General features: G+C 42.1%; 1 protein-coding gene across 2 annotated transcripts in view; it reads right to left on the bottom strand.

The window, feature by feature from the left end:
* Window positions 1–13,147, bottom strand: part of SND1 (staphylococcal nuclease and tudor domain containing 1) — a 417,911-nt gene that overhangs the window by 370,464 nt on the left and 34,300 nt on the right. For both annotated transcript variants that reach the window (XM_073809898.1, XM_033863201.2), the window contains exons 3-4: window positions 7,464–7,584; window positions 3,129–3,207 (exon numbers count right to left, since the gene is read on the bottom strand). In XM_073809898.1, the coding sequence (XP_073665999.1) occupies window positions 3,129–3,207; window positions 7,464–7,584 (200 nt within the window). The remainder of the gene's footprint in view (window positions 1–3,128; window positions 3,208–7,463; window positions 7,585–13,147) is intronic.

The raw sequence follows: 13,147 nt of genomic DNA, 5'->3' as shown, positions 1-13,147 counted from the left end.
CAACACCCGTTTATGATAAAAAAATCTCCAGAAGTGGGCATACAGGGAACCTAACTCAACATAATAAAGGCCATATACGACAAACCCACAGCAAACATCATTCCCAATGGTGAAAAACGGAAAGCATTTCCACTAAGATCAGGAACAAGACAAGGATGTCCACTCTCACCACTATTATTCAACATAGTTTTGGAAGTCCTAGCCACAGCAATCAGAGAAGAAAAAGAAATAAAAGGAATACAAATTGGAAAAGAAGAAGTAAAACTGTCACTGTCTGCAGATGACCTGATACTATACATAGAGAATCCTAAAGATGCTACCAGAAAACTACTGGAGCGAATCAATGAATTTGGTAAAATTGCAGGATACAAAACTAATGCACAGAAATCTCTTGCATTCCTATACACTAATGATGAAAAATCTGGAAGAGAAATTAAGGAAACACTCCCATTTACCACTGCAACAAAAAGAATAAAATACCCAGGAATAAACCTACCTAGGGAGACAAAAGACCTGTATGGAGAAAACTGTAAGACACTGATGAAAGAAATTAAAGATGATACAAACAGATGGAGAGATATACCATGTACTTGGGACTGCAAGAATCAATACTGTGAAACTGACTACACTACCCAAAACAATCTACAGATTCAGTGCAATCCCTATCAAATTACCAATGGCATTTTTTACGGAACTAGAACAAAAAATCTTAAAATTTGTATGGAGACACAAAAGACCCCAAATAGTCAAAGCAGTCTTGAGGGAAAAAAACAGAGCTGGAGGAATCAGATTCCCTGACTTCAGAGTATACTACAAAGCTACAGTAATCAAGACAATATGGTACTGGCACAAAACCAGAAATATAGATCAATGGAACAGGATAGAAAGCCCACAGATAAACCCATGCACCTATGGTCAACTGATCTATGACAGAGGAGGCAAGGACATACAATGGAGAAAACACAGTCTCTTAAATAAGTGGTGCTTGGGAAACTGGACAGCTACATGTAAAAGAATGAACTTAGAACACTTGCACAAAAATAAACTCAAAATGGATTAGAAACCTAAATGTAAGACCGGACACTATAAAACTCTTAGAGGAAAACATAGGAAGAACACTCTTTGACATAAATCACAGCAAGATCCTTTTTGATCCACTTCATACAGTAATGGAAATAAAAGTAAAAATAAACAAATGGGACCTACTGAAACTTAAAAGCTTTTGCAAAGCAAAGGAAACTACAAATAAGATGAAAAGACAACCTCAGAATGGGAGAACATTTTTGCAAATGAAGCAATGGACAAAGGATTAATCTCCAAAATATACAAGCAGCTCATGCAGCTCAATATCAAAAAAACAAACAACCCAATCCAAAAATGGGCAGAAGACCTAAATGGACATTTCTCCAAAGACATACAGATGGCCAAGAAGCACATGAAAAGCTGCTCAACATCACTAATTATTAGAGAAATGCAAATCAAAACTACTATGAGGTATCACCTCACACCAGTTAGAATGGGCATCATCAGAAAATCTACAAACAACAAATGCTGGAGAGGGTGTGGAGAAAAGGGAACCCTCTTGCACTGCTGGTGGGAAAATAAATTGATACACCCACTATGGAGAAGAGTATGGAGGTTCCTTAAAAAACTAAAAATAGAATTACCATATGACCCAGCAATCCCACTACTGGGCATATACCCAGAGAAAACCATAATTCAAAAAGACACATGCGCCCCACTGTTCATTTCAGCACTATTTACAATAGCCAGGTCATGGATGCAACCTAAATGCCCATCGACAGACGAATGGATAAAGAAGATCTGGTACATATATACAATGGAATATTACTCAGCCATAAAAAGGAACGAAATTGGGTCGTTTGTAGAGATGTGGATGAATCTAGAGACTGTCATACAGAGTGAAGTAAGTCAGAAAGAGAAAAACAAATATCGTATATTAATGCATATATGTGGAATCTAGAAAAATGGTACAGATGAACCGGTTTGCAGGGCAGAAACTGAGACACAGATGTAGAGAACAAACGTATGGACACCAAGGGGGGAAAGTTTTGGGCGGCAGGGGGCGGGGGGTGGGGCGTGAACCGGGCAATTGGGATTGACATGTATTCACTGTTGTGTTTAAGATGGATAATAAATAAGAACCTGCTGTATAAAGAAATGAATAAAATAAAATTCAAAAATTCATGAAATAAATAAATAAAACTAAAAAAACAAACAACAACAGCCAAAAAAACCCAGTATCTTTAGCCTCCAAATTACTGATGTGGTTTACACTTTTCTGAGACTAAAGTGTTAATTAAAGCCAGCTGCAACCCATCCTACTGAGTGAACTTAACATATGATATATGCACTATAAACCTTACATACCTAAAAATCATTTCTAACGAGTTCACACTGACATTAACAACAAATACATTTTACCTATTACTTAAGTATATACAGATCCATAAACCGAAACAGGCCTAAAAGGCTTTGGACAGAGATAAATTTTCCCTGACCTTAAGACATAACCACTGAGCCCCTGTCGGTTTTGCTAGATTCCAAGCAGCAGATTTTGCTTGGAATTTGATTTATTCACTCTGCTTTATTTTACATTTACTTATTCCCTGTACCTCATATAATATCGTACATCTACTTGTTGTTTGGTTTGTTGTCTGTCTCCCTGTTAAATTGTTAGCAGAAGCTAAGTGTCTTTGTTCACTGCTATATTCACAGTGTCGAGAACACAGCCTGGCATATAGTAAATGCTCAATAAATATTTGGGGATGGATGGATAAATACTCTGGAACTCAATATCTACGGTGTAAGGCATAAGTCTACTGATTCTTATGAGTATAAGAACAGCACTGCTTCATCTCCAAGCCTATTTTTGAATTACATACATCAAATGCCATTAATGAATGCTGAGTAACCTCCTCGCTCAGAAAAATACACACATACACCTGGGCAGGAATATCCTAGAAGCCATGAGAACACCAGATATTACCTATTTTATGTCGGGGGCAGGAATGAAAATGCAGCAAAGCCAGTGTAGAGTCGACTCCCCCAGTTCTCACTGTGGTGTGAGAGGAAGTCAGATAGTGAGAAGAGTAATGGACACTTACTTGTTCGCTCTCATGCCTTCTCTCCGGGTGGCCAATCCCTCTGCAACCAGAGATTCTGCAATGTTTTCCCCATTGGTATCTGAGGAGGAAAAAAGAGGTGTGAATCTTGTGTTTAAATCCATCTCCAATAGCAAGAGAGCTCTCATGGGACCACTTTCACCCGTAGCTCTTCAAGGAATGATGTTGCCAGAGAACGGGACAAGGCAGCAAGGTAGGGTTGGGTTTTCCAAAAAACCTCTTCTCCCCCAAAATGTCTAGTCTCTAGGACCCAGCGGTCTATAAATCTTCTCTGGACTAATTTTCTAGTGTATCTCCTCAGCCAAAGGCAATCTCAGGAACTCCAGGAGACTGACAGGGAAGCAAGACACATGCAGCAGCCCAGGAAAGGATAACTAACACTGACCTAAGGAGGAGAGGCCTGGCACCAAATGCAAATTCTGCCGCTTAACAGGTCTTTCAGCATCTTGATACACGTACTCATCTATAAAATGGGAAGAGTACCTGCCGAGATGGGTTCTTGTGAGAATTAAATGTGTGTAAATCGCCAAGCGCAGTGCCAAGCACACGGCAGGAATTCACACAACAGATTCAAAAGGCAGCCTCCCCACCTGGACAGTCAGACAGATTCACCTAGGACTGCCTACGATGTTTCACACTGGCAAGTCCAGTTCCTCTCACGATGTCCTGTTCTCTGCTCCAAGAGGCCACCAAGACAAGCAGGCCACACCATTTGACAAACACTTTCTCCTAGTCTCAGAGATGCGGGGGACAGCATCTCGATTTCCAATCTCACACGGCAGCCTTCAGAGCAGGCAAGAAAAATGAAGTGAAACATAAAACACAAGCTGATTAGGCGCCCCCTGAGCACTTGAAACATTAATTGCATTTCCACGCTACTGAAAAAGCTTTTAGGCGCTCTGTATTCTCTTAAATCCCTGCTTGTCAGCCAAAATGATAAAAGAAGACAGCTATGAGGGAATCACCACATAAAAATCTTTAATACAGCAGAGAACAAGCTCCTAGATAAACTGAAACACAGCAGTCTAGCTGATAGGTAACATCAGCATAGAATAAAATTCTCTAAGGTTTATGTATTCAGTACACTATACACAGACTTCCACAAGCAACAACAAGTTTACATACCACCCCCAAACTCAACCTAAATGCCTTGCCATTAGCCCTGTCCAAATTTCTGAAGCACATAAGCCCCTGTTCCTACTGCCCAAAAAAAAAAAAGTTGAGATGAATGCTGTTCACGCAAAGAACGTTCAGGTTCTGAAGCTGAGCGTGAATCACAAGAACCTTTCCACTGAGGTTACTGCTGAGGCCCGACACAGACACACACAGCTACCTGACATCAGTAAATATTACATTGGTTCTTTCGAAGCAACAGGAATAATCCCACAGAGTGGAAAGTCAAAAGGAAAGACTCCACAATGATGGGGAAAGTTGCGCAGTAAGGTGCCAAGAGGTCGGGGGTAGAAAGAACGACGGCCTGGTACAAACAAGGCGAACAGCCATAAACTCTCCAGTCAACAGCAAACGCAACAGCTCTTGGACAGCTCCTTGGCACGGAGCACTTTGAAAGGGCTGCTGGCTGGCCCACTTCTAAATGAGTTCATTGCTCCTTCAAAAGGGAGAAAAAATACAATTCTCTGGGCCAAACTCCCAAAGAAGGTAACAAAATGTGGTGGATAGAATACTGAAAACAGGGAATGTGTAGGGAAAAGATCTGATGCTTGCTTATTACTAACCAAGGTATGATTGTGATCAAGTCACAATTGGGGCTGGTACTCAGAGCAGGTGGGTGACTATATTTTCTCCAAAAGTTGAAGACTAATCAATCATCTCTCTCTCTTTTTTTTAATAAGTTCTGGGTTAACCACAAACTCTCAAATTCTGTCATTCTCCTCCATCATAAAAAGAGTAGCCACAGGGCTTCCCTGGTGACGCAGTGGTTGAGAGTCCGCCTGCTGATGCGGGGGACACGGGTTCGTGCCCCGGTCCCCGAAGATCCCACATGCCGCAGAGCGGCTGGGCCTGTGAGCCACGGCCGCTGAGCCTGTGCGTCTGGAGCCTGTGTTGTGGCCGGAGAGGCCGCAACAGTGAGAGGCCCGCGTACCGCAAAAAAAAAGAGTAGCCACATAAACAACAGGGATTTACTGTATAGCACATGGAACCATATTCAGTATCTTATAATAACCTATAGTGGAAAAGAATCTGAAGCTACACACCTGAAACACAATATTGTAAATCAACTATATTTAAATAAATTCTTTATCTATCTACATATAGCAAAAGAAAATCTTTTTTCTAAACAAAAACAAACGACAAAAAAGAGAGTAGCCATAAAATAGGCTAAATATATAAACACTAATTAATTAGCTAAGGCACTGTTTCATTACAGTTGATAGTGAGAATTGGTTAAAGTATCTGAGTGAAAATATTAAACTTTAAGCCATTTAAGCCTTTAAAACTGAAAGATGTAGATGATTTCAATCATTCTTTCGGTAATTTTTTTTTTTTTTTTTTTTTTTTTGCGGTACATGGGCCTCTCACTTTTGTGGCTTCTCCCGCTGCGGAGCACAGACTCCAGACATGCAGGCTCAGCGGCCATGGCTCACGGGCCCAGCCGCTCCGCGGCACGTGGGATCTTCCCAGACCGGGGCACGAACCCGTGTCCCCTGCATCGGCAGGCGGACTCTCAACCACTGCGCCACCAGGGAAGCCCCTTTCGGTAATTATTTATCAATCACCTCCTATGCGCCAGATTCTATTAAACACACTAGTACGTTAACATGCTAAATTACATCCACTCTGTAATTTGCGTCAGTTTGAAAAACAAACTTTCTAAAAACAACTTTAAATTTTAAATGTCAGCTCCTCTTACCTTAAATAGACTTTTTTATAGTTGGAGACTAAGGCTATTTAAATGAACACTTACAGGCGGTCTCTCCATAGAGATATCTGTACCAAAAAAATGTTCTATAGTCCAGTGAGGTCTCTTGTCCGGTAACAGAAGATTGACCAGCTCTTACAGAATTGTATTATTTTGGGTAATGAAATTCTCGAACAATTGCATTTTGAAGACAGTATACTTCTATTTGTCTTACATTCTTTCTAGCCAGTAGCCCTCCAACAATAATGCTTAAGTGTTTTATTACCTACTATATTATTTGAATTATGGGTAAAAGGCAAATTTATTTACTTCTCTTTTTGAAAAGATTCCATATTATTTCTATAATTTCCCAATCAGGATGCAGATAGCCATTTGCTAAAAGGGCTGTTTCTCTACTGGGTAAATTGGACAAGAAGGCTCCAAGGTCATCCACAACTCACTTGTCTAAGACCTCTACACTTAAAATCAGAATCCTAAAAGAATATTGTTAGCCTTATCATATACCCTGCTTGCTTACTTCCAGCTTACTAGTCACCCAAGGCAAATAGATTATCTAAAGCAGCTCAGTTAGAAGGCTAGTTTATCAAGAATCACAGGAAACTTTAAAAGGTGTCTGCTCCCAAATAATCCAGATGAATATAAGTGTTCCTGTTCATCTGACTGCTTTATGGAAAACATTCTACCATTCTTTCAATGTCCTATTTCTGTTCAAACTCCATTGTGCAATCTCACTCTCCCTCTACCTAATGAAAAAAGACCAGAACACCTAATATCCTATAAGCTATCTGGCCCAGCTAAACAACAGGCACACACACATATTTATTGAGTGCATTCTCTGTGCTGGAGCGAGATGCTTTACACACACCATCTCTTTAAACTCTCTGTATAACTTACAAATGAAACTAGGGCTTAGAAAGGTTCAGTTACGGGTTAAGTAAGAGTACATGGTAGAAGAGCCAGGAATCCACACCTACACCACTCTAAAGCCTGTGTTCTTTCCATTCCATTCCAAGTCATGTGGCTTACAGAAAACCACAAGCCCTAAACAAATCGTCCTTTCCTAAAGAGAGCCCCCAGGAGGAGAAGAAAAACCACAAGACAGATAAAGCAAATAGAAGATGCAATAGGAAATCTATAGGAATTCAATTAGCACTCTGACCTAGAAGCACAGAGCCAATGAGTTCCACAGGCTGACAGCCTAAATACAGGGGAAAATAATTCTACGCTTACACGCACACCTAAACCAAGCCAGGAAATCGGGCACAGGAGTAAACTAGGAGCAGGAGTACCAGGGCACCTACATGCCACGAGCTCTGTGCACTTCCAATGAGACCTACAGCCAACACTCCCAGAGCGACCTCCGCCAGATGAAAACCAGTCTTTGGAGGAACTTCAGACTTGGAGAAAAATGAGTACCTTTCCCCCTTGGTACTCACCTTTTCCAAGGTAGATCATGCCATACTCTCGCCCCTGGGGAGTCTTGTTTTCTATCGTGAAGCAGACTTCCTTCCCAATCAGCTTCTTCCGAAGGAACTCTCGAGCAGGAAATGCCCAGGGCTGAAAGATAAAATAAATGTGTTCAAGAACTAGGCAGTTCTCACACGGCACAATCAACATCCAAGCAACTTCACTCCTTCAATAGCCTGGCCATGCACTAGGCCTTGAGGAGAATATAAAAATGAAACATACACAACATGGATCATACGCTTAGGGGTCTCCTAAAAAAGGCAGGTCGAACAGTTGGTTTAACTAGCACAAGCCCTAAAAACAGGCACCATGGTTTCCCAGACACCAGCACTAGGAGTTCCCCCCATGCCCACCCCTCCATCACCCCCATCACTGTCTACTCTCTAGCTGTCTGCTGTCTACTGTCTACTGTCTAGCTGGTAAGGGATCAGCTTGGCAATGGTGGTTCTTCCCTGTCCCTCATTAAAGACCCAGATACAAGGAGTGAGCCACACATCCACAATGGGTACAGAGTCTGCATGTGATCTCAAGATACTGTGCAGGGACTTCCCTGGTGGTGCAGTGGTTAAGAATCCGCCTACCAATGCAGGGGACATGGGTTTGATCCCTGTTCTGGGAAGATCCCATGTGCCACGGAGCAACTAAGCCCGTGCGCCACAACTACTGAGCCTGCGCTCTAGAGCCTGCGAGCTGCAACTACTGAAGCCCACGCACCTATAGCCCGTGCTCCTCAATGAGAGAAGCCACAGCGATGAGAAGCCCGCACACCACAATGAAGAGTAGCCCCCGCTCTCCACATCTAGAGAAAGCCTGCGCGCAGCAAGGAAGACCCAAAGCAGCCAAAAATAAAAATAAAAAATAAAAAATATATATATATATATAAAAAGATACTGTGCAAAGGGATGGTTTTACCCCATCACTTTGGGATGGTACAGACAAAGGGAGATGTCTCCTCTGAAGCAGCACCGTCATAGTCAGTGGTCACTAGCACTTGAATTTACAGTCTGGACCTAGCTCAGTGCCCCAAGTTCCCTTAGAACAGAAATGAGGAAGGAGAGGGTAAGAGCTCAAGGAGTACATGATCTGCAGAAGTTCGTGTGCAGGAACAATACAGCGTATAGAAGGGCAGAGTGGTACCTATCACCAATTGGAGCCACAGAACATGGACTACACATAGTAAAGGCAAAACAGTATATCAGCGACCTGAAAAGGAAGCGCCTGCCAACCTTTTCAGTCCATGAAGATTATTCCATGGGGTTAGCCAAGAAGCTTTTCTAGAAGAAAAACATCCATGACTTCCCAGAAACCAGAAGCCAGTTTAAATGTGGCAGTCTACCAACCCACTGGGCTGGTATTCACAAAACCAGTACTGTTAGACAACGACAACTGTGGATAGTTCTAGGAAGAACTAATCCTGAGTAAGTGCTCTTGAAGACACAAAAACAAGCTTATCCTCATTCATCTAATGCGCTCTCTTCAAAGAGCCAACAAGCAAAAGAGCCAATCACTCAATGGCAATATGGAGTTCACCACATTTTAATCTCCCATTTCTACCCCTCTCCTCATTCATAATAATGAAAACAGATACTGTGACCAAAGAGTATGATGACTGATAATGAGCCCAACTACCAGCCACATCACAGAAACAGCACTAAACCAATTAACACAGCCTCACACATTTTTATCACCTTAGTGACCCACTTACTCTAAAAACATCCTCAGCTATAGATCTAATGTCTAGGCTTCAGTTTTGAGGAATACACTAATACCTAAAATTCAGTAAAACATTGCTTTCCTAAATGTAAAGCTCTGACAAAACAAAGTACTCCTAAAGGAAGCCAAGACTTCGGTAAAAATTCATTTATCAAGGGTCAGTTCACAAGGAAATAGCTAACCCCTGCGGGGAAACCTCCAACTTCTACCGACTAGGCAGAATTACTAAAAGCTTTTAAGGCTTGAGGAAGGAGCACCCTTGTCTCAGGACCTCATGTTTTACAGCTGGTCAGTCACTGGGCCATAAGAGAAAGCTACACTGGAGGTCCTGAAAAGGACATACACCTTATCCTAGAGAAAGGTAACCTAGCTTCTTTAATATTCCAGCCTTCTCAAGTTGTGTTCCATCCGGAGTCAGGCAAATTCAATAAATGGACAAGATACGAGCTATGAAGAGAGGCGATTAGAAGATTCAGGAAAGCAAGTGACCGCATCATTCCTGCCGAGGGCAACAGAGCACTCCAGGAGAGAATCCTGTGCAGGTGTCCACACAGAGCACAGCCAGCAGAAGGCTACCTAATGGGGAAGGCCATCCCAGCAGAGCCTCCCAGAACAACTCAACGTATACAGAAACTGACTCAAAGCGTTCATCACATTAGGGGCACAATGACCCAATGGGAAGAATCACTGGTCGGTCAAATGATGTGCCAGAGCTCCACCTAGGAAGCAATGGCTGTTAAGTAGCTGAGACTCAAAACTGCCTCTTCCCTTTAGAATGCCCAATGGCAGGTGATCTAGCAGCTTGCTCTCCACTCCCAGACCCATGCAAGGTTCTGGTGTCTACCACAACAAATGGAATTTTAATTCCCATCTTTTCTTTGCACCAGGTAGACTCCTAAACTACTGAAACAAGATTAAATCCCACAACAATGTAAACCCTCAAAGCTAGCTACTTTTGTACTTGGCCCAGTGCTCGATCATCCCACTGCCCCACCTGCGCATGTAATTAATCCCTCTCTGCTGCAACCACGCCACCACCCCAACTTTCAAAAGCTCCACTGAATGTAGAACGACTGTGACATTCATTTCTGTATTTCACATGAAACCAACATACAGCTTCACGTACAATGAGAGCTCAAGAAATCTGTGGGAAATAAATATATAATTCCCACAGTGCCCATCAATGCAGTTATCTAGGCTGCGTAGAGTAGCTAGGCGATGCTGGGGATTAGGCTGGAACAGGACAGTATGGTTGGGGACACACAGCAGAGCTACTTTTATTGTCACGGGACTTAGGAGAGAGCTAAGTTTCTCTGAAAGCAGATATGAAAGAAGGCGGAGAATAATCAAGTGCATGATATTTGGAACAGTGATACAAAGGGAAGCAAATAAGCAATCATGTCCTTGACTCTGTTTGAATGTGACAAAACTAGACATGCTCCAAAACAACAGAAAGCCACAGAGAAAGTAATGCTACATTCCACAATCCACTGATCCACAAAAGGAGACGCTCGGGTTCTTTTCCTCATTATTCACTGTACACCTGCTTTGTGTCAGGCACTGACGAGGAAGAAAAACACAGATGTCCCTCCCCTCAAGGAGCCGACACCAAGTATAGAGACATATAAACATGGAATAGGGTGACAGCACAAAAAATGGATGATGAAAGGTGATGTCAGGTGTGACTTCTCCAGAGGATGAATCACCAGGGCACAAGGAGGAGACGGAGCTTCCGCTGGAGGAGGCAGTTGAGCCAAGGCATGAGCAGGCAGGACTCAGGTGGCCTGTTAGGAGACCCGAACACTTCCTCAGGGTTGGGACTTAGCATCCCAGAAGGGGTTCAGTAAGAGAAGACTAAAAGTCAAATCACAAATGGGATTGTAACCCAGGCTAAGGCATTTAAATTTGTCCAGCGCTAATGAGGAATCACTGAAGTATCTGGCAGTAATACTGAGCCAGGGGAAAAAAACGACATTATATCTCAAAAACATCTGAGAGCATACAGAGAAAGAATCAGAGGGAAGGAAAATGAAGGCAGAAAGACTGTTATCTTAATATTCCAGAGTTGAACAAAGCACTCTCTCAGAGTTGAACAAAGAACAATAGCAATTGTAATGAAGTTCCGAGAAGAGAGATTTTGAAAGAGGCAGAATCTCTAGGTCTCGATAAAAGCCTGCAGGTTGGCGGAGGTGTCTGGAATTGGGTTACCACTTGGCGTCACTGCTAACTTGAGCCAGAGCACCTTCAAGGGCATGGTGGGGGGAAAACCAAATCACAGCAGGGCAAGGAGAGACTAGATTACTGCACACAGAAATAGTGGCTGTGGCTGACAAAGGGTGAAATCTGTAGCTCTCAAATACTTCATGTCACAGGGACCTTTGAAGAGTTACTAGGAGAAACTGAGATGCTCTGGAAGAGACAAAAACCACTAGGCTGTATAAATATATGAAACTCCAGTGAGAGCAGGGATCAGATTACATGGTATTCTTTCAGGTGGGATAGTTCTGGTAAGATTTTATTGTACTGTTACATAGGCTACAGCTAAGATACTTCAGAACAAGCTCCAACTGGCCTTGATTTTCATCCACAAAACAGAAAATTAAAACCCAACCCTTCTTCCCTACAGGCAACACTGCTTCTTCCTTCCGGGGAAATGAACTTGACTGGCTCTAGCCAACCAGGGTCAACACTCTTCTCCTCTTAGAAGCAGGCAAGCTGTTACACAACACAAAACTGAAAGGGAAAGAACTATTCAAAACGTTGATCAAGAAAAGCAATTAGCACCCAAAATTTGAAAAGTGCTGAGAGAGATGTAATCTTCAGCACTTGGACTAACAGTACGAGAAATGTCTGTAGTAGCAGAAATTAAATAGCACTAGAGATTACCACAGCTAACATTTGTTAAGTAGCTTACAGGCCCATGCTAAACATTCCTCATTATCTTGTTTAATCCTCATTGAACAACCCTGAGGTATAGAGTAACCCAATACTTGTGCTTACTGATAGAGGACCAATGGAAAATAACTGATTTTGCCTATTTAGTCATTATCCCAAGAATCTAATTGCTGCTGATAGAATTTGGGGTGATTTGTCTCTATTTCCTATAACACTGCTTTACTATCTTCTTAATTCAAACAAAATGCTTTTTATTATAGATGAAAAAAACTGCATGTTTTTCCTTAAATGAAAGAACCCCGTGAGCTGCTTTTTTTCCCGCACTTCCATGGGAGGAAAACAGCAGACGGAAGCTGAGGTACCAACTTGCCCATCATCATCAAGCTGAGGCAAAAGACAAATAATTAGAATCCAGAAACTTCATTTTTGATAGCCAAAGCACCACTGAAGAAGAGACAAGAACTGATGTTTCAAAGTACAGGAGCCAAGAAGACTGATGGCAGCTGCCTGGAGAGGTAACTTAAGGAGTCCCAGGCAGACCACAAAGAAGGCAAGGTGGCCAGGCATTAGAGATGGGGGAGAAGGGGGCTGGAGTGGATGGTGGAACAAAGCTCAGAAGCTTGTCAAATCGCCATAACACATGGTTCTTGACAACTACTGAACCACAAGTTGCCCTAAGAAACTGATAACTTCCTCCCTTCAAAATGCATATTTACACAAAATTTTGCAAACAATTTCATGGGGTTCACAGACGTCCTTAGGACACAGATCCCAGATTAAGAATCTATAATAAGGCACATTCCTAACATTTATAGTATATGCTACCATTTATGAAAATGAGTGTCCACGGTATAGCACAGTGAACTATATATACTCAATATCTTATAATAACCTATCATGGAAAAGAATCTGAAATACATATAACTGAATCACTTTGCTGTACACTTGAAACTAACACAACATGGTAAATTAACTATACTTCAATTAAAAAAAAGAAAGAAAGAAAAGAAAATGAGTGTCTGCTTGTATAGGTGATAAATGCCTC

Source organism: Tursiops truncatus, chromosome 9 (assembly GCF_011762595.2).
Source record: "Tursiops truncatus isolate mTurTru1 chromosome 9, mTurTru1.mat.Y, whole genome shotgun sequence".
NCBI classification, from domain to species: Eukaryota; Metazoa; Chordata; class Mammalia; order Artiodactyla; family Delphinidae; genus Tursiops; species Tursiops truncatus.
The sequence above is the reverse complement of the archived record's forward strand: the minus strand, read 5'-3'. Positions and strand labels throughout refer to the sequence as shown.